The 22,659-nt window shown below is 43.3% G+C and overlaps 1 protein-coding gene across 2 annotated transcripts in view; it reads left to right on the forward strand.

Moving 5' to 3' along the window:
- The window catches only part of LOC140364307 (uncharacterized), a 50,066-nt gene extending 27,589 nt beyond the window's left edge, over positions 1-22,477 (forward strand). Inside the window, exons 5-7 of one of the 2 annotated variants that reach the window (XM_072450405.1) lie at positions 17,507-17,634; positions 17,783-17,808; positions 21,484-22,477. In XM_072450405.1, coding sequence (XP_072306506.1) covers positions 17,507-17,634; positions 17,783-17,808; positions 21,484-21,544 — 215 coding nt within the window. In that variant the 3' untranslated portion in view covers positions 21,545-22,477. The remainder of the gene's footprint in view (positions 1-17,506; positions 17,635-17,782; positions 17,809-21,483) is intronic. The other variant, XM_072450406.1, reaches the window with a different exon arrangement.
- Positions 22,478-22,659: the final 182 nt, after the last annotated feature.

The following is a 22,659-nucleotide window of genomic DNA, read 5'->3' on the forward strand; positions in this document are numbered from 1 at the left end:
CAGGTCTAAACCAGGTCTAAACCAGGACTAAACCAGGTCAAAACCAGGTATAAACCAGGACTAAACCAGGACTAAACCAGGTCTAAACCAGGTCTAAACCAGGACTAAACCAGGTCTAAACCAGGTCTAAACCAGGTCTAAACCAGGACTAAACCAGGACTAAACCAGGTCTAAACCAGGTCTAAACCAGGACTAAACCAGGACTAAACCAGGACTAAACCAGGTCTAAACCAGGTCTACCCCAGGACTAAACCAGGACTAAACCAGGTCTAAACTAGGTCTAAACCAGGACTAAACCAGGTCTAAACCAGGTCTAAACCAGGACTAAACCAGTTCTAAACCAGGACTAAACCAGGACTAAACCAGGTCCAAACCAGGTCTAAACCAGGTCTAAACTAGGTCTAAACCAGGACTAAACCAGGACTAAACCAGGTCTAAACCAGGTCTAAACCAGGACTAAACCAGGACTAAACCAGGTCTAAACCAGCACTGAAGTGAGAGTGAGAGAAGCACTACAAGCAGGTAAACCAGGACTAAACCAGGTCTAAACCAGGTCTAAACCAGGTCTAAACCAGGTCTAAACCAGGTCTAAACCAGGACTAAACCAGGTCTAAACCAGGTCTAAACCAGGACTAAACCAGGTCAAAACCAGGTCTAAACCAGGAATAAACCAGGACTAAACCAGGACTAAACCATTTCTAAACCAGGACTAAACCAGGACTAAACCAGGACTAAACCAGGTCTAAACCAGGTCTAAACCAGGAATAAACCAGGACTAAACCAGGACTAAACCATTTCTAAACCAGGACTAAACCAGGACTAAACCAGGTCTAAACCAGGTCTAAACCAGGACTAAACCAGGACTAAACCAGGTCTAAACCAGGTCTAAACCAGGTCCAAACCAGGTCTAAACCAGGTCTAAACCAGGTCTAAACCAGGTCTAAACCAGGACTAAACCAGGTCTAAACCAGGTCTAAACCAGGACTAAACCAGGTCTAAACCAGGTCTAAACCAGGTCTAAACCAGGACCAAACCAGGACTAAACCAGGACTAAACCAGGTCTAAACCAGGTCTAAACCAGGTCTAAACCAGGACTAAACCAGGTCTAAACCAGGTCTAAACCAGGTCTAAATCAGGACTAAACCAGGACTAAACCAGGTCAAAACCAGGACTAAACCAGGTCTAAACCAGGGCTAAACCAGGACTAAACTAGGTCTAAACCAGGACTAAACCAGGACTAAACCAGGTCTAAACCAGGACTAAACCAGGTCTAAACCAGGATTAAACCAGGTCTAAACCAGGACTAAACCAGGTCTAAACCAGGTCTAAACTAGGTCTAAACCAGGACTAAACCAGGTCTAAACCAGGTCTAAACCAGGATTAAACCAGGACTAAAGCAGGACTAAACCAGGTCTAAACCAGGTCTAAACCAGAACTAAACCAGGACTAAACCAGGACTAAACCAGAACGAAACCAGGACTAAACCAGGTCTAAACCAGGACTAAACCAGGTCTAAACCAGGTCTAAACCTGGTCTAAACCAGGACTAAACCAGGCCTAAACCAGGCCTAAACCAGGTCTAAACCAGGACTAAACCAGGTCTGAACCAGGTCTGAACCAGGTCTGAACCAGGCCTAAACCAGGTCTGAACCAGGACTAAACCAGGTCTAAACCAGGTCTAAACCAGGTCTAAACCAGGACTAAACCAGGACCAAACCTGGTCTAAACTGGGACTAAACCGGGTCTAAACCGGGTCTAAACCAAGACTAAACCAGGACTAAACCAGGTCTAAACCAGGTCTAAAGCAGGACTAAACCAGGTCTAAACCAGCACTGAAGTGAGAGTGAGAGAAGCTATACAAGCAGGTAAACCAGGACTAAACCAGGTCCAAACCAGGTCTAAACCAGGTCTAAACCAGGTCTAAACCAGGATTAAAGCAGGTCTAAAGCAGGTCTAAAGCAGGTCTAAACCAGGTCTAAACCAGGTCTAAACCAGGACTAAACGAGGACCAAACCTGGTCTAAACCGGGACTAAACCGGGTCTAAACCGGGTCTAAACCAGGACTAAACCAGGTCTTAACCAGGACTAAACCAGGTCTAAACCAGGTCTAAACCAGGACTAAACCAGGTCTTAACCAGGACTAAACCAGGTCTAAACCAGGTCTAAACCAAGACTAAACCAGGTCTAAACCAGGACTAAACCAGGTCTAAACCAGGTCTAAACCAGGTCTAAACCAAGACTAAACCAGGTCTAAACCAAGACTAAACCAGGACTAAACCAGGACAAAACCAGGTCTAAACCAGGTCTAAACCAAGACTAAACCAGGACTAAACCAGGAAAAAACCAGGTCTAAACCAGGTCTAAACCAGGACTAAACCAGGACTAAACCAGGTCTAAACCAGGACTAAACCAGGTCTAAACCAGGTCTAAACCAGGTCTAAACCAGGTCTAAACCAGGACTAAACCAGTTCTAAACCAGGACTAAACCAGGACTAAACCAGGTCTAAACCAGGTCTAAACCAGGACTAAACCAGGTCTAAACCAGGTCTAAACCAGGACTAAACCAGGTCTAAACCAGGTATAAACCAGGAATAAACCAGGACTAAACCAGGTCTAAACCATTTCTAAACCAGGACTAAACCAGGACTAAACCAGGTCTAAACCAGGTCTAAACCAGGACTAAACCAGGTCCAAACCAGGTCTAAACCAGGTCTAAACCAGGACTAAACCAGGACTAAACCAGGTCTAAACCAGGTCTAAACCAGGACTAAACCAGGACTAAACCAGGACTAAACCAGGTCTAAACCAGGTCTACCCCAGGACTAAACCAGGACTAAACCAGGTCTAAACCAGGTCTAAACCAGGACTAAACCAGGTCTAAACCAGGTCTAAACCAGGACAAAACCAGTTCTAAACCAGGACTAAACCAGGACTAAACCAGGTCCAAACCAGGTCTAAACCAGGTCTAAACTAGGTCTAAACCAGGACTAAACCAGGACTAAACCAGGTCTAAACCAGGTCTAAACCAGGACTAAACCAGGACTAAACCAGGTCTAAACCAGCACTGAAGTGAGAGTGAGAGAAGCTCTACAAGCAGGTAAACCAGGACTAAACCAGGTCCAAACCAGGTCTAAACCAGGTCTAAACCAGGTCTAAACCAGGACTAAACCAGGTCTAAACCAGGTCTAAACCAGGACTAAACCAGGTCTAAACCAGGTCTAAACCAGGACTAAACCAGGTCAAAACCAGGTCTAAACCAGGAATAAACCAGGACTAAACCAGGACTAAACCATTTCTAAACCAGGACTAAACCAGGACTAAACCAGGTCTAAACCAGGTCTAAACCAGGACTAAACCAGGACTAAACCAGGTCTAAACCAGGTCCAAACCAGGTCTAAACCAGGTCTAAACCAGGTCTAAACCAGGTCTAAACCAGGACTAAACCAGGTCTAAACCAGGTCTAAACCAGGACTAAACCAGGTCTAAACCAGGTCTAAACCAGGTCTAAACCAGGACTAAACCAGGTCTAAACCAGGTCTAAACCAGGTCTAAACCAGGACTAAACCAGGACTAAACCAGGACTAAACCAGGACTAAACCAGGTCTAAACCAGGTCTAAACCAGGACTAAACCAGGTCTAAACCAGGTCTAAACCAGGACTAAACCAGGTCTAAACCAGGTCTAAACCAGGTCTGAATCAGGACTAAACCAGGTATAAACCAGGACTAAACCAGGTCTAAACCAGGACTTAACCAGGTCTAAACCAGGGCTAAACCAGGTCTAAACCAGGACTAAACCAGGTCTAAACCAGGTCTAAACCAGGTCTAAACCAGGACTAAACCAGGTCTAAACCAGAACGAAACCAGGAATAAACCAGGTCTAAACCAGGACTAAACCAGGTCTAAACCAGGTCTAAACCAGGTCTAAACCAGGACTAAACCAGGCCTGAACCAGGCCTAAACCAGGTCTAAACCAGGACTAAACCAGGTCTGAACCAGGTCTGAACCAGGTCTAAACCAGGCCTAAACCAGGTCTAAACCAGGTCTAAACCAGGATTAAAGCAGGTCTAAAGCAGGTCTAAAGCAGGTCTAAACCAGGTCTAAACCAGGTCTAAACCAGGACTAAACGAGGACCAAACCTGGTCTAAACCGGGACTAAACCGGGTCTAAACCGGGTCTAAACCAGGACTAAACCAGGTCTTAACCAGGACTAAACCAGGTCTAAACCAGGTCTAAACCAGGACTAAACCAGGTCTTAACCAGGACTAAACCAGGTCTAAACCAGGTCTAAACCAAGACTAAACCAGGTCTAAACCAGGACTAAACCAGGTCTAAACCAGGTCTAAACCAGGTCTAAACCAAGACTAAACCAGGTCTAAACCAGGTCTAAACCAGGACTAAACCAGGTCTAAACCAAGACTAAACCAGGACTAAACCAGGACAAAACCAGGTCTAAACCAGGTCTAAACCAAGACTAAACCAGGACTAAACCAGGAAAAAACCAGGTCTAAACCAGGTCTAAACCAGGACTAAACCAGGACTAAACCAGGTCTAAACCAGGACTAAACCAGGTCTAAACCAGGTCTAAACCAGGTCTAAACCAGGTCTAAACCAGGACTAAACCAGTTCTAAACCAGGACTAAACCAGGACTAAACCAGGTCTAAACCAGGTCTAAACCAGGACTAAACCAGGTCTAAACCAGGTCTAAACCAGGACTAAACCAGGTCTAAACCAGGTATAAACCAGGAATAAACCAGGACTAAACCAGGTCTAAACCATTTCTAAACCAGGACTAAACCAGGACTAAACCAGGTCTAAACCAGGTCTAAACCAGGACTAAACCAGGTCTAAACCAGGTCTAAACCAGGTCTAAACCAGGACTAAACCAGGACTAAACCAGGTCTAAACCAGGTCTAAACCAGGACTAAACCAGGACTAAACCAGGACTAAACCAGGTCTAAACCAGGTCTACCCCAGGACTAAACCAGGACTAAACCAGGTCTAAACCAGGTCTAAACCAGGACTAAACCAGGTCTAAACCAGGTCTAAACCAGGACAAAACCAGTTCTAAACCAGGACTAAACCAGGACTAAACCAGGTCCAAACCAGGTCTAAACCAGGTCTAAACTAGGTCTAAACCAGGACTAAACCAGGACTAAACCAGGTCTAAACCAGGTCTAAACCAGGACTAAACCAGGACTAAACCAGGTCTAAACCAGCACTGAAGTGAGAGTGAGAGAAGCTCTACAAGCAGGTAAACCAGGACTAAACCAGGTCCAAACCAGGTCTAAACCAGGTCTAAACCAGGTCTAAACCAGGACTAAACCAGGTCTAAACCAGGTCTAAACCAGGACTAAACCAGGTCAAAACCAGGTCTAAACCAGGAATAAACCAGGACTAAACCAGGACTAAACCATTTCTAAACCAGGACTAAACCAGGACTAAACCAGGTCTAAACCAGGTCTAAACCAGGACTAAACCAGGACTAAACCAGGTCTAAACCAGGTCCAAACCAGGTCTAAACCAGGTCTAAACCAGGTCTAAACCAGGTCTAAACCAGGACTAAACCAGGTCTAAACCAGGTCTAAACCAGGACTAAACCAGGTCTAAACCAGGTCTAAACCAGGTCTAAACCAGGACTAAACCAGGTCTAAACCAGGTCTAAACCAGGTCTAAACCAGGACTAAACCAGGACTAAACCAGGACTAAACCAGGACTAAACCAGGTCTAAACCAGGTCTAAACCAGGACTAAACCAGGTCTAAACCAGGTCTAAACCAGGACTAAACCAGGTCTAAACCAGGTCTAAACCAGGTCTGAATCAGGACTAAACCAGGTATAAACCAGGACTAAACCAGGTCTAAACCAGGACTTAACCAGGTCTAAACCAGGGCTAAACCAGGTCTAAACCAGGACTAAACCAGGTCTAAACCAGGTCTAAACCAGGTCTAAACCAGGACTAAACCAGGTCTAAACCAGAACGAAACCAGGAATAAACCAGGTCTAAACCAGGACTAAACCAGGTCTAAACCAGGTCTAAACCAGGTCTAAACCAGGACTAAACCAGGCCTGAACCAGGCCTAAACCAGGTCTAAACCAGGACTAAACCAGGTCTGAACCAGGTCTGAACCAGGTCTAAACCAGGCCTAAACCAGGTCTAAACCAGGTCTAAACCAGGATTAAAGCAGGTCTAAAGCAGGTCTAAAGCAGGTCTAAACCAGGTCTAAACCAGGTCTAAACCAGGACTAAAAGAGGACCAAACCTGGTCTAAACCGGGACTAAACCGGGTCTAAACCGGGTCTAAACCAGGACTAAACCAGGTCTTAACCAGGACTAAACCAGGTCTAAACCAGGTCTAAACCAGGACTAAACCAGGTCTTAACCAGGACTAAACCAGGTCCAAACCAGGTCTAAACCAAGACTAAACCAGGTCTAAACCAGGACTAAACCAGGTCTAAACCAGGTCTAAACCAGGTATAAACCAGGAATAAACCAGGACTAAACCAGGTCTAAACCATTTCTAAACCAGGACTAAACCAGGACTAAACCAGGTCTAAACCAGGTCTAAACCAGGACTAAACCAGGTCTAAACCAGGTCTAAACCAGGTCTAAACCAGGACTAAACCAGGACTAAACCAGGTCTAAACCAGGTCTAAACCAGGACTAAACCAGGACTAAACCAGGACTAAACCAGGTCTAAACCAGGTCTACCCCAGGACTAAACCAGGACTAAACCAGGTCTAAACCAGGTCTAAACCAGGACTAAACCAGGTCTAAACCAGGTCTAAACCAGGACAAAACCAGTTCTAAACCAGGACTAAACCAGGACTAAACCAGGTCCAAACCAGGTCTAAACCAGGTCTAAACTAGGTCTAAACCAGGACTAAACCAGGACTAAACCAGGTCTAAACCAGGTCTAAACCAGGACTAAACCAGGACTAAACCAGGTCTAAACCAGCACTGAAGTGAGAGTGAGAGAAGCTCTACAAGCAGGTAAACCAGGACTAAACCAGGTCCAAACCAGGTCTAAACCAGGTCTAAACCAGGTCTAAACCAGGACTAAACCAGGTCTAAACCAGGTCTAAACCAGGACTAAACCAGGTCTAAACCAGGTCTAAACCAGGACTAAACCAGGTCAAAACCAGGTCTAAACCAGGAATAAACCAGGACTAAACCAGGACTAAACCATTTCTAAACCAGGACTAAACCAGGACTAAACCAGGTCTAAACCAGGTCTAAACCAGGACTAAACCAGGACTAAACCAGGTCTAAACCAGGTCCAAACCAGGTCTAAACCAGGTCTAAACCAGGTCTAAACCAGGTCTAAACCAGGACTAAACCAGGTCTAAACCAGGTCTAAACCAGGACTAAACCAGGTCTAAACCAGGTCTAAACCAGGTCTAAACCAGGACTAAACCAGGTCTAAACCAGGTCTAAACCAGGTCTAAACCAGGACTAAACCAGGACTAAACCAGGACTAAACCAGGACTAAACCAGGTCTAAACCAGGTCTAAACCAGGACTAAACCAGGTCTAAACCAGGTCTAAACCAGGACTAAACCAGGTCTAAACCAGGTCTAAACCAGGTCTGAATCAGGACTAAACCAGGTATAAACCAGGACTAAACCAGGTCTAAACCAGGACTTAACCAGGTCTAAACCAGGGCTAAACCAGGTCTAAACCAGGACTAAACCAGGTCTAAACCAGGTCTAAACCAGGTCTAAACCAGGACTAAACCAGGTCTAAACCAGAACGAAACCAGGAATAAACCAGGTCTAAACCAGGACTAAACCAGGTCTAAACCAGGTCTAAACCAGGTCTAAACCAGGACTAAACCAGGCCTGAACCAGGCCTAAACCAGGTCTAAACCAGGACTAAACCAGGTCTGAACCAGGTCTGAACCAGGTCTAAACCAGGCCTAAACCAGGTCTAAACCAGGTCTAAACCAGGATTAAAGCAGGTCTAAAGCAGGTCTAAAGCAGGTCTAAACCAGGTCTAAACCAGGTCTAAACCAGGACTAAACGAGGACCAAACCTGGTCTAAACCGGGACTAAACCGGGTCTAAACCGGGTCTAAACCAGGACTAAACCAGGTCTTAACCAGGACTAAACCAGGTCTAAACCAGGTCTAAACCAGGACTAAACCAGGTCTTAACCAGGACTAAACCAGGTCCAAACCAGGTCTAAACCAAGACTAAACCAGGTCTAAACCAGGACTAAACCAGGTCTAAACCAGGTCTAAACCAGGTCTAAACCAAGACTAAACCAGGTCTAAACCAGGTCTAAACCAGGACTAAACCAGGTCTAAACCAAAACTAAACCAGGACTAAACCAGGACAAAACCAGGTCTAAACCAGGTCTAAACCAAGACTAAACCAGGACTAAACCAGGACAAAACCAGGTCTAAACCAGGACTAAACCAGGACTAAACCAGGTCTAAACCAGGACTAAACCAGGTCTAAACCAGGTCTAAACCAGGTCTAAACCAGGTCTAAACCAGGACTAAACCAGTTCTAAACCAGATCTAAACCAGGTCTAAACCAGGACTAAACCAGGCCTAAACCAGGCCTAAACCAGGTCTAAACCAGGACTAAACCAGGTCTGAACCAGGTCTGAACCAGGTCTGAACCAGGTCTAAACCAGGCCTAAACCAGGTCTAAACCAGGCCTAAACCAGGTCTAAACCAGGATTAAAGCAGGTCTAAAGCAGGTCTAAACCAGGTCTAAACCAAGACTAAACCAGGTCTAAACCAGGACTAAACCAGGTCTAAACCAGGTCTAAACCAGGTCTAAACCAGGACTAAACCAGGACCAAACCTGGTCTAAACTGGGACTAAACCAGGTCTAAACCGAGTCTGAACCAAGACTAAACCAGGACTAAACCAGGTCTAAACCAGGTCTAAACCAGGACTAAACCAGGACTAAACCAGGTCTAAACCAGGACTAAACCAGGTCTAAACCAGGTCTAAACCAGGTCTAAACCAGGTCTAAACCAGGACTAAACCAGTTCTAAACCAGGACTAAACCAGGACTAAACCAGGTCTAAACCAGGTCTAAACCAGGACTAAACCAGGTCTAAACCAGGTCTAAACCAGGACTAAACCAGGTCAAAACCAGGTATAAACCAGGAATAAACCAGGACTAAACCAGGTCTAAACCATTTCTAAACCAGGACTAAACCAGGACTAAACCAGGTCTAAACCAGGTCTAAACCAGGACTAAACCAGGTCTAAACCAGGTCTAAACCAGGACTAAACCAGGACTAAACCAGGTCTAAACCAGGTCTAAACCAGGACTAAACCAGGACTAAACCAGGACTAAACCAGGTCTAAACCAGGTCTACCCCAGGACTAAACCAGGACTAAACCAGGTCTAAACCAGGTCTAAACCAGGACTAAACCAGGTCTAAACCAGGTCTAAACCAGGACAAAACCAGTTCTAAACCAGGACTAAACCAGGACTAAACCAGGTCCAAACCAGGTCTAAGCCAGGTCTAAACTAGGTCTAAACCAGGACTAAACCAGGACTAAACCAGGTCTAAACCAGGTCTAAACCAGGACTAAACCAGGACTAAACCAGGTCTAAACCAGCACTGAAGTGAGAGTGAGAGAAGCTCTACAAGCAGGTAAACCAGGACTAAACCAGGTCCAAACCAGGTCTAAACCAGGTCTAAACCAGGTCTAAACCAGGTCTAAACCAGGTCTAAACCAGGTCTAAACCAGGACTAAACCAGGTCTAAACCAGGTCTAAACCAGGACTAAACCAGGTCAAAACCAGGTCTAAACCAGGAATAAACCAGGACTAAACCAGGACTAAACCATTTCTAAACCAGGACTAAACCAGGACTAAACCAGGTCTAAACCAGGTCTAAACCAGGACTAAACCAGGACTAAACCAGGTCTAAACCAGGTCCAAACCAGGTCTAAACCAGGTCTAAACCAGGTCTAAACCAGGTCTAAACCAGGTCTAAACCAGGACTAAACCAGGTCTAAACCAGGTCTAAACCAGGACTAAACCAGGTCTAAACCAGGTCTAAACCAGGTCTAAACCAGGACTAAACCAGGTCTAAACCAGGTCTAAACCAGGTCTAAACCAGGACTAAACCAGGACTAAACCAGGACTAAACCAGGACTAAACCAGGTCTAAACCAGGTCTAAACCAGGACTAAACCAGGTCTAAACCAGGTCTAAACCAGGACTAAACCAGGTCTAAACCAGGTCTAAACCAGGTCTGAATCAGGACTAAACCAGGTATAAACCAGGACTAAACCAGGTCTAAACCAGCACTTAACCAGGTCTAAACCAGGGCTAAACCAGGTCTAAACCAGGACTAAACCAGGTCTAAACCAGGTCTAAACCAGGTCTAAACCAGGACTAAACCAGGTCTAAACCAGAACGAAACCAGGAATAAACCAGGTCTAAACCAGGACTAAACCAGGTCTAAACCAGGTCTAAACCAGGTCTAAACCAGGACTAAACCAGGCCTGAACCAGGCCTAAACCAGGTCTAAACCAGGACTAAACCAGGTCTGAACCAGGTCTGAACCAGGTCTAAACCAGGCCTAAACCAGGTCTAAACCAGGTCTAAACCAGGATTAAAGCAGGTCTAAAGCAGGTCTAAAGCAGGTCTAAACCAGGTCTAAACCAGGTCTAAACCAGGACTAAACGAGGACCAAACCTGGTCTAAACCGGGACTAAACCGGGTCTAAACCGGGTCTAAACCAGGACTAAACCAGGTCTTAACCAGGACTAAACCAGGTCTAAACCAGGTCTAAACCAGGACTAAACCAGGTCTTAACCAGGACTAAACCAGGTCCAAACCAGGTCTAAACCAAGACTAAACCAGGTCTAAACCAGGACTAAACCAGGTCTAAACCAGGTCTAAACCAGGTCTAAACCAAGACTAAACCAGGTCTAAACCAGGTCTAAACCAGGACTAAACCAGGTCTAAACCAAGACTAAACCAGGACTAAACCAGGACAAAACCAGGTCTAAACCAGGTCTAAACCAAGACTAAACCAGGACTAAACCAGGACAAAACCAGGTCTAAACCAGGACTAAACCAGGACTAAACCAGGTCTAAACCAGGACTAAACCAGGTCTAAACCAGGTCTAAACCAGGTCTAAACCAGGTCTAAACCAGGACTAAACCAGTTCTAAACCAGATCTAAACCAGGTCTAAACCAGGACTAAACCAGGCCTAAACCAGGCCTAAACCAGGTCTAAACCAGGACTAAACCAGGTCTGAACCAGGTCTGAACCAGGTCTGAACCAGGTCTAAACCAGGCCTAAACCAGGTCTAAACCAGGCCTAAACCAGGTCTAAACCAGGATTAAAGCAGGTCTAAAGCAGGTCTAAACCAGGTCTAAACCAAGACTAAACCAGGTCTAAACCAGGACTAAACCAGGTCTAAACCAGGTCTAAACCAGGTCTAAACCAGGACTAAACCAGGACCAAACCTGGTCTAAACTGGGACTAAACCAGGTCTAAACCGAGTCTAAACCAAGACTAAACCAGGACTAAACCAGGTCTAAACCAGGTCTAAACCAGGACTAAACCAGGTCTAAACCAGCACTGAAGTGAGAGTGAGAGAAGCTCTACAAGCAGGTAAACCAGGACTTAACCAGGACTAAACCAGGACTAAACGAGGTCTAAATCAGGACTAAACCAGGTATAAACCAGGACTAAACTAGGTCTAAACCAGGACTAAACCAGGTCTAAACCAGGTCTAAACCAGAACTAAACCAGGACTAAACCAGGACTAAACCAGAACGAAACCAGGAATAAACCAGGTCTAAACCAGGACTAAACCAGGTCAAAACCAGGTATAAACCAGGAATAAACCAGGACTAAACCAGGTCTAAACCATTTCTAAACCAGGACTAAACCAGGACTAAACCAGGTCTAAACCAGGTCTAAACCAGGACTAAACCAGGTCTAAACCAGGTCTAAACCAGGTCTAAACCAGGACTAAACCAGGACTAAACCAGGTCTAAACCAGGTCTAAACCAGGACTAAACCAGGACTAAACCAGGACTAAACCAGGTCTAAACCAGGTCTACCCCAGGACTAAACCAGGACTAAACCAGGTCTAAACCAGGTCTAAACCAGGACTAAACCAGTTCTAAACCAGGACTAAACCAGGACTAAACCAGGTCCAAACCAGGTCTAAACCAGGTCTAAACTAGGTCTAAACCAGGACTAAACCAGGACTAAACCAGGTCTAAACCAGGTCTAAACCAGGTCTAAACCAGGACTAAACCAGGACTAAACCAGGTCTAAACCAGCACTGAAGTGAGAGTGAGAGAAGCTCTACAAGCAGGTAAACCAGGACTAAACCAGGTCTAAACCAGGTCTAAACCAGGTCTAAACCAGGTCTAAACCAGGTCTAAACCAGGACTAAACCAGGTCAAAACCAGGTCTAAACCAGGAATAAACCAGGACTAAACCAGGACTAAACCATTTCTAAACCAGGACTAAACCAGGACTAAACCAGGTCTAAACCAGGTCTAAACCAGGACTAAACCAGGTCTAAACCAGGTCTAAACCAGGTCTAAACCAGGACTAAACCAGGTCTAAACCAGGTCTAAACCAGGTCTAAACCAGGACTAAACCAGGACTAAACCAGGACTAAACCAGGACTAAACCAGGTCTAAACCAGGTCTAAACCAGGACTAAACCAGGTCTAAACCAGGTCCAAACCAAGACTAAACCAGGACTAAACCAGGTCTTAACCAGGTCTAAACCAGGACTAAACCAGGTCTAAACCAGCACTGAAGTGAGAGTGAGAGAAGCTCTACAAGCAGGTAAACCAGGACTTAACCAGGACTAAACCAGGACTAAACGAGGTCTAAATCAGGACTAAACCAGGTATAAACCAGGCCTAAACCAGGTCTAAACCAGGCCTAAACCAGGTCTAAACCAGGATTAAAGCAGGTCTAAAGCAGGTCTAAACCAGGTCTAAACCAAGACTAAACCAGGTCTAAACCAGGACTAAACCAGGTCTAAACCAGGTCTAAACCAGGTCTAAACCAGGACTAAACCAGGACCAAACCTGGTCTAAACTGGGACTAAACCAGGTCTAAACCGAGTCTAAACCAAGACTAAACCAGGACTAAACCAGGTCTAAACCAGGTCTAAACCAGGACTAAACCAGGTCTGAACCAGGTCTGAACCAGGTCTGAACCAGGTCTAAACCAGGCCTAAACCAGGTCTAAACCAGGCCTAAACCAGGTCTAAACCAGGATTAAAGCAGGTCTAAAGCAGGTCTAAACCAGGTCTAAACCAAGACTAAACCAGGTCTAAACCAGGACTAAACCAGGTCTAAACCAGGTCTAAACCAGGTCTAAACCAGGACTAAACCAGGACCAAACCTGGTCTAAACTGGGACTAAACCAGGTCTAAACCGAGTCTAAACCAAGACTAAACCAGGACTAAACCAGGTCTAAACCAGGTCTAAACCAGGACTAAACCAGGTCTAAACCAGCACTGAAGTGAGAGTGAGAGAAGCTCTACAAGCAGGTAAACCAGGACTTAACCAGGACTAAACCAGGACTAAACGAGGTCTAAATCAGGACTAAACCAGGTATAAACCAGGACTAAACTAGGTCTAAACCAGGACTAAACCAGGTCTAAACCAGGTCTAAACCAGAACTAAACCAGGACTAAACCAGGACTAAACCAGAACGAAACCAGGAATAAACCAGGTCTAAACCAGGACTAAACCAGGTCAAAACCAGGTATAAACCAGGAATAAACCAGGACTAAACCAGGTCTAAACCATTTCTAAACCAGGACTAAACCAGGACTAAACCAGGTCTAAACCAGGTCTAAACCAGGACTAAACCAGGTCTAAACCAGGTCTAAACCAGGTCTAAACCAGGACTAAACCAGGACTAAACCAGGTCTAAACCAGGTCTAAACCAGGACTAAACCAGGACTAAACCAGGACTAAACCAGGTCTAAACCAGGTCTACCCCAGGACTAAACCAGGACTAAACCAGGTCTAAACCAGGTCTAAACCAGGACTAAACCAGTTCTAAACCAGGACTAAACCAGGACTAAACCAGGTCCAAACCAGGTCTAAACCAGGTCTAAACTAGGTCTAAACCAGGACTAAACCAGGACTAAACCAGGTCTAAACCAGGTCTAAACCAGGTCTAAACCAGGACTAAACCAGGACTAAACCAGGTCTAAACCAGCACTGAAGTGAGAGTGAGAGAAGCTCTACAAGCAGGTAAACCAGGACTAAACCAGGTCTAAACCAGGTCTAAACCAGGTCTAAACCAGGTCTAAACCAGGTCTAAACCAGGTCTAAACCAGGACTAAACCAGGTCAAAACCAGGTCTAAACCAGGAATAAACCAGGACTAAACCAGGTCTAAACCAAGACTAAACCAGGACTAAACCAGGACAAAACCAGGTCTAAACCAGGTCTAAACCAAGACTAAACCAGGACTAAACCAGGACAAAACCAGGTCTAAACCAGGACTAAACCAGGACTAAACCAGGTCTAAACCAGGACTAAACCAGGTCTAAACCAGGTCTAAACCAGGTCTAAACCAGGTCTAAACCAGGACTAAACCAGTTCTAAACCAGATCTAAACCAGGTCTAAACCAGGACTAAACCAGGCCTAAACCAGGCCTAAACCAGGTCTAAACCAGGACTAAACCAGGTCTGAACCAGTTCTGAACCAGGTCTGAACCAGGTCTAAACCAGGCCTAAACCAGGTCTAAACCAGGCCTAAACCAGGTCTAAACCAGGATTAAAGCAGGTCTAAAGCAGGTCTAAACCAGGTCTAAACCAAGACTAAACCAGGTCTAAACCAGGACTAAACCAGGTCTAAACCAGGTCTAAACCAGGTCTAAACCAGGACTAAACCAGGACCAAACCTGGTCTAAACTGGGACTAAACCAGGTCTAAACCGAGTCTAAACCAAGACTAAACCAGGACTAAACCAGGTCTAAACCAGGTCTAAACCAGGACTAAACCAGGTCTAAACCAGCACTGAAGTGAGAGTGAGAGAAGCTCTACAAGCAGGTAAACCAGGACTTAACCAGGACTAAACCAGGACTAAACGAGGTCTAAATCAGGACTAAACCAGGTATAAACCAGGACTAAACTAGGTCTAAACCAGGACTAAACCAGGTCTAAACCAGGTCTAAACCAGAACTAAACCAGGACTAAACCAGGACTAAACCAGAACGAAACCAGGAATAAACCAGGTCTAAACCAGGACTAAACCAGGTCAAAACCAGGTATAAACCAGGAATAAACCAGGAATAAACCAGGACTAAACCAGGTCTAAACCATTTCTAAACCAGGACTAAACCAGGACTAAACCAGGTCTAAACCAGGTCTAAACCAGGACTAAACCAGGTCTAAACCAGGTCTAAACCAGGTCTAAACCAGGACTAAACCAGGACTAAACCAGGTCTAAACCAGGTCTAAACCAGGACTAAACCAGGACTAAACCAGGACTAAACCAGGTCTAAACCAGGTCTACCCCAGGACTAAACCAGGACTAAACCAGGTCTAAACCAGGTCTAAACCAGGACTAAACCAGTTCTAAACCAGGACTAAACCAGGACTAAACCAGGTCCAAACCAGGTCTAAACCAGGTCTAAACTAGGTCTAAACCAGGACTAAACCAGGACTAAACCAGGTCTAAACCAGGTCTAAACCAGGTCTAAACCAGGACTAAACCAGGACTAAACCAGGTCTAAACCAGCACTGAAGTGAGAGTGAGAGAAGCTCTACAAGCAGGTAAACCAGGACTAAACCAGGTCTAAACCAGGTCTAAACCAGGTCTAAACCAGGACTAAACCAGGTCAAAACCAGGTCTAAACCAGGAATAAACCAGGACTAAACCAGGACTAAACCATTTCTAAACCAGGACTAAACCAGGACTAAACCAGGTCTAAACCAGGTCTAAACCAGGACTAAACCAGGTCTAAACCAGGTCTAAACCAGGTCTAAACCAGGTCTAAACCAGGACTAAACCAGGTCTAAACCAGGTCTAAACCAGGTCTAAACCAGGACTAAACCAGGACTAAACCAGGACTAAACCAGGACTAAACCAGGTCTAAACCAGGTCTAAACCAGGACTAAACCAGGTCTAAACCAGGTCTAAACCAGGACTAAACCAGGTCTAAACCAGGTCTAAACCAGGTCTGAATCAGGACTAAACCAGGTATAAACCAGGACTAAACCAGGTCTAAACCAGGACTAAACCAGGTCTAAACCAGGGCTAAACCAGGTCTAAACCAGGACTAAACCAGGTCTAAACCAGGTCTAAACCAGGTCTAAACCAGAACGAAACCAGGAATAAACCAGGTCTAAACCAGGACTAAACCAGGTCTAAACCAGGTCTAAACCAGGTCTAAACCAGGACTAAACCAGGCCTGAACCAGGTCTAAACCAGGTCTACCCCAGGACTAAACCAGGACTAAACCAGGTCTAAACCAGGTCTAAACCAGGACTAAACCAGGTCTAAACCAAGACTAAACCAGGACTAAACCAGGACAAAACCAGGTCTAAACCAGGACTAAACCAGGACTAAACCAAGACGAAACCAGGACTAAACCAGGTCTAAACCAGGACTAAACCAGGTCTAAACCAGGTCTAAACCAGGTCTAAACCAGGACTAAATTAGGCCTAAACCAGGTCTAAACCAGGACTAAACCAGGTCTGAACCAGATCTGAACCAGGTCTAAACCAGGCCTAAACCAGGTCCAAACCAGGCCTAAACCAGGTCTAAACCAGGTCTAAACCAGGATTAAAGCAGGTCTAAAGCAGGTCTAAACCAGGTCTAAACCAGGTCTAAACCAGGTCTAAACCAGGACTAAACCAGGACCAAACCTGGTCTAAACCGGGACTAAACCGGGTCTAAACCGGGTCTAAACCAGGACTAAACCAGGTCTTGACCAGGTCTAGACCAGGTCTAAACCAGGTCTTAACCAGGACTAAACCAGGTCTAAACCAGGTCCAAACCAAGACTAAACCAGGTCTAAACCAGGACTAAACCAGGTCTAAACCAGGTCTAAACCAGGTCTAAACCAAGACTAAACCAGGTCTAAACCAGGTCTAAACCAGGACTAAACCAGGTCTAAACCAAGACTAAACCAGGACTAAACCAGGACAAAACCAGGTCTAAACCAGGACTAAACCAGGACTAAATCAAGACTAAACCAGGACTAAACCAGGTCTTAACCAGGACTAAACCAGGTCCAAACCAGGTCTAAACCAGGTCCAAACCAGGTCTAAACCAGCTCTAAACCAGGTCTAAACCAGGACTAAACCAAGACTAAACCAAGACTAAACCAGGACTAAACCAGGACTAAACCAGAACTAAACCAGAACTAAACCAGGACTAAACCAGGTCTAGAATACAGAATACTGTAGAATATTGTTTTTTTAAATATAACTACTGCATAACTATAACTGTTCTACTGCAGTTTTCTAATCATTGAACAGTTTATCCAGCTGAAAACATCTCACCTGCATTTGTTTCAGATCACACACCTGTCATCATGGGCGTGTTGGTTCCCGTGTTGGTCGTAGGAGTGGTTTCACTGGTCGTTGGAATCGTTCAATGCAGACGCCGTCAAAAAAAAAGTGATGAAGGAAAGAATACTGCAGGGGTGAGAGGAGAACAGATTTGAATACATTTATTTTCAGTTCATATGCTAAAATGACCATAAACAGCTATGATTATGGGATATTACGATATGGAAGTAGTAATAATAATAGATTAAAGTCACTAAAATATCTATAAATATATTTTTTCAGACACCTTCGCCATCGCCATCGAATGAGTAAGTTTAGAGTTTTTATTATCTCTATATTGTTCTTCCCTCTTCACTTTACTCACTGTAATGTTATTGTACTTGACCTTTGACCCTGAGCACAACCAAAAGTCCACGTTTATTGTATATTGGACCTAAAAGTGAAAACTGCTTGAGACATTTACTTCACTTACTCATGTTTAGTTGGTTTTAGTCTTTAGCAAGTCTTAGATAAAAAAAAAAAATATATATACTCTTGAAATTTAGCAAACTTTAAATATGATTTGCATTTCATGGAATCACAAAGACAAAGTAAAATAGTGTGAGACTTCTGTTTAGCCGAAGACAGACCACATTAGCATTAGCACAATGTTAGCAGACTTATATTTACACATTAGCACAATGTTAGCACTTATATTTACACATTAGCACAATATTAGCAGACTTATATTTACACATTAGCACAATGTTAGCACTTATATTTACACATTAGCACAATGTTAACTTATATTTACACATTAGCACAATATTAGCAGACTTATATTTACACATTAGCACAATGTTAGCACTTATATTTACACATTAGCACAATGTTAACAGACTTATATTTACACATTAGCACAATGTTAACAGACTTATATTTACACATTAGCACAATGTTAGCAGACTTATATTTACACATTAGCACAATGTTAGCAGACTTATATTTACACATTAGCACAATGTTAGCACTTATATTTACACATTAGCACAATGTTAGCAGACTTATATTTACACATTAGCACAATGTTGGCACTTATATTTACACATTAGCACAATGTTAGCGCTTATATTTACACATTAGCACAATGTTAGCAGACTTATATTTACACATTAGCACAATGTTAGCAGACTTATATTTACACATTAGCACAATGTTAGCACTTATATTTACACATTAGCACAATGTTAGCGCTTATTTTTACACATTAGCACAATGTTAGCAAACTTATATTTACACATTAGCACAATGTTAGCAGACTTATATTTACACATTAGCACAATGTTAGCAGACTTATATTTACACATTAGCACAATGTTAGCGCTTATATTTACACTTTAGCACAATGTTAGCACTTATATTTACACATTAGCACAATGTTAGCGCTTATATTTACACATTAACACAATGTCAGCACTTATATTTACACATTAGCACAATGTTAGCACTTATATTTACACATTAGCACAATGTTAGCAGACTTATATTTACACATTAGCACAATGTTAGCAGACTTATATTTACACATTAGCACAATGTTAGCGCTTATATTTACACATTAGCACAATGTTAGCACTTATATTTACACATTAGCACAATGTTAGCAGACTTATATTTACACATTAGCACAATGTTAGCGCTTATATTTACACATTAGCACAATTTTAGCAGACTTATATTTACACATTAGCACAATGTTAGCAGACTTATATTTACACATTAGCACAATGTTAGCACTTATATTTACACATTAGCACAATGTTAGCAGACTTATATTTACACATTAGCACAATGTTAGCACTTATATTTACACATTAGCACAATGTTAGCACTTATATTTACACATTAGGACAATGTTAGCAGACTTATATTTACACATTAGCACAATGTTAGCGCTTATATTTACACATTAGCACAATGTTAGCACTTATATTTACACATTAGCACAATGTTAGCAGACTTATATTTACACATTAGCACAATGTTAGCGCTTATATTTACACATTAGCACAATGTTAGCAGACTTATATTTACACATTAGCACAATGTTAGCAGACTTATATTTACACATTAGCACAATGTTAGCGCTTATATTTACACATTAGCACAATGTTAGCACTTATATTTACACATTAGCACAATGTTAACAGACTTATATTTACACATTAGCACAATGTTAGCACTTATATTTACACATTAGCACAATGTTAGCAGACTTATATTTACACATTAGCACAATGTTAACAGACTTATATTTACACATTAGCACAATGTTAGCAGACTTATATTTACACATTAGCACAATGTTAGCGCTTATATTCACACATTAGCACAATGTTAGCACTTATATTTACACATTAGCACAATGTTAGCAGACTTATATTTACACATTAGCACAATGTTAGCAGACTTATATTTACACATTAGCACAATGTTAGCGCTTATATTCACACATTAGCACAATGTTAGCACTTATATTTACACATTAGCACAACGTTAGCAGACTTATATTTACACATTAGCACAATGTTAGCGCTTATATTTACACATTAGCACAATGTTAGCACTTATATTTACACATTAGCACAATGTTAGCGCTTATATTTACACATTAGCACAATGTTAGCACTTATATTTACACATTAGCACAATGTTAGCAGACTTATATTTACACATTAGCACAATGTTAGCACTTATATTTACACATTAGCACAATGTTAGCAGACTTATATTTACCTTTATTCTGTGGATATTTTGAGACGTCACGTTCACAGTAAAAGTTTTTTCTTAATGACTTGTTGAGGATTAATTACACACAAACGAGTGAGGAGGGGCTAACGCGGGGCTAATGCTAACAGGAAACACTTCTCCATCTGGAGTTTCACAACCGAAAGTAGCATATGCTAACGGCTAACGTGCACAGAGTCTGTTTATCAAGCAAAACATTACAATCTGTTTTTTAAAGGCAAGGCAAGTTTATTTGTAGAGCACATTTCATACACAAGGCAATTCAAAGTGCTTCACAGCAGGAAAAATGCATTCAAATCACAAAGAAATTACAGAAATACAATAAAATTAACTAAATTAAAAATTATCAATCCAACTGATTTTCTAAACTAATAAAATCACAAACAAAAGAGAAGAGTGCAAAGAAAAAATCCCTTCAGTCATATGCGCAGCTAAACAAAACTGTTTTTAGCTTAGATTTGAACATTGTCAGAGTAGAAGCCTGTCTCACATCTTCAGGAAGAATGTTCTAGATTTTAGCTGCATAAAACTGAAACGCAGATTCCCCATGTTTTGTCCTGACTCTGGGCACCAGCAGGAGGCCGGTCCCTGAGGTCCTCAGAGTCCGAGATGGTTCATATGGCACTAACATATCCAAGATGTACTTTGGTGCTAGGCCATGGAGAGACTTGTACACAAGCAGAGCTGCTTTAAAGTCTATTCTCTGAGCCACAGGAGCCAGTGCAGGGACCTGAGAACAGGACTAATGTGATCATACTTCCTGGTTCTAGTCAGGACCCGAGCAGCAGCGTTCTGGATGTACTGCAGCTGTTTTACAGCTCGTTTGGAGAGGCCAGTGAGCAGGCCGTTACAGTAGTCTAATCTACTGGAGACAAACGCGTGGATAAGTCTCTCTAAATCTGGTTTTGACACTATATTTTTGTTTTAATCAGTTTAATCCTCTTTTTATATATAAACATTTTACGCCTCTTTTGTAATTGATTGGAGCAATAGTTGTGATCTGTTTCTAAGTTTTCACAACTTTCATGGGGAAAAATGTTCAGTGTCACTGTGAAATCTGGACTTGGTCTGGACCTGGTCTGGACTTGGTCTGGACCTGGTCTGGACCTGGTCTTGACTTGGTCTGGACCTGGCCTGGATCTGGTCTTCCCTCCAATCTAATAATGTTGATGTGTTTGTGTGTTTTGTGTCCACAGAGCTGAAATGAAACCTCTAAATAAATCAGAAGCTGCAGCCGAGGCCAATGGAGACATGTGAAGGACCACGCCCACACTGGCCCCGCCCCCAAGACTTTATTTAAACTGTTCACGCTGCACGGCGTCGTAAACCCGTGTCAAGCTGTGTCCAGTTGGGTCCAGTTGGGTCCAGTTGGGTCCAGTCGGGTCCAGTCGAGTCCGGTCGAGTCCGGTCGAGTCCGGTTGGGTCCAGTCGGGTCCAGTCGGGTCCAGTCGGGTCTAGTTGGGTCCAGTTGGGTCCAGTCGGGTCCAGTCGGGTCCAGTCGGGTCTAGTTGGGTCCAGTTGGGTCCAGTCGGGTCCAGTCGGGTCCAGTCGGGTCTAGTTGGGTCCAGTTGGCTCCGGTCGGGTCCAGTCGGGTCCAGTCGGGTCCAGTCGGGTCCAGTCGGGTCTAGTTGGGTCCAGTTGGCTCCGGTCGGGTCCAGTCGGGTCCAGTCGGGTCCAGTTGGGTCCAGTTGGGTCCATGTTCTTCATCATTGCTCAACTTTCTGGACGTTTGTACTAAACCTGGATTACAGAAAATACACTAAACATTTTCAAACAATGATAATATGAAAATGATAGTTTTAAATTATTTTTTTAAAGCACAAACGTCATAAACGCCATAAACACAAACATTAACTTGAACATTAAACTGAATAAAAATGAAGAAACGTTGGTTTTAGCTGATGCTCCGACGGTTTAACTGCCTCTGTGTGAAAGAACCATGAAGTGAAGGAAAAAATTATGTATTTTTTTTCTCCCCATTTTAGACTGGGTTTGGTCTCGTTTCAATCTTTGTTTAGTCCTGGTTTAGACCTGGTTTAGACCTGGTTTAGTCCTGGTTTAGTCCTGGTTTAGTCCTGGTTTAGTCCTGGTTTGGTCCTGGTTTAGTCCTGGTTTGGTCCTGGTTTAGTCCTGGTTTATGGATTCTGAAGTAAAAGCTCTCACACTGAGCCAAGTCTTTATTTTGATAGAACTATTAGGATATTAGGTTATACTAATATATATATATATATATATATATATATATATATATATATATATATATATATATATTATGTTATTATTAAATCCTGGTGCTGAGTTTGTTTTGTTTGTTTTATGCTCGTCCTTCACTTTTTGTTCTGGACGCTTCAGGACAAATTAAAAACAGGCTG

This window comes from Eucyclogobius newberryi, unplaced genomic scaffold (genome assembly GCF_026437365.1).
Source record: "Eucyclogobius newberryi isolate DKJ021-1_F unplaced genomic scaffold, fEucNew1.0.hap1 SCAF_18, whole genome shotgun sequence".
Taxonomy (NCBI): domain Eukaryota; kingdom Metazoa; phylum Chordata; class Actinopteri; order Gobiiformes; family Gobiidae; genus Eucyclogobius; species Eucyclogobius newberryi.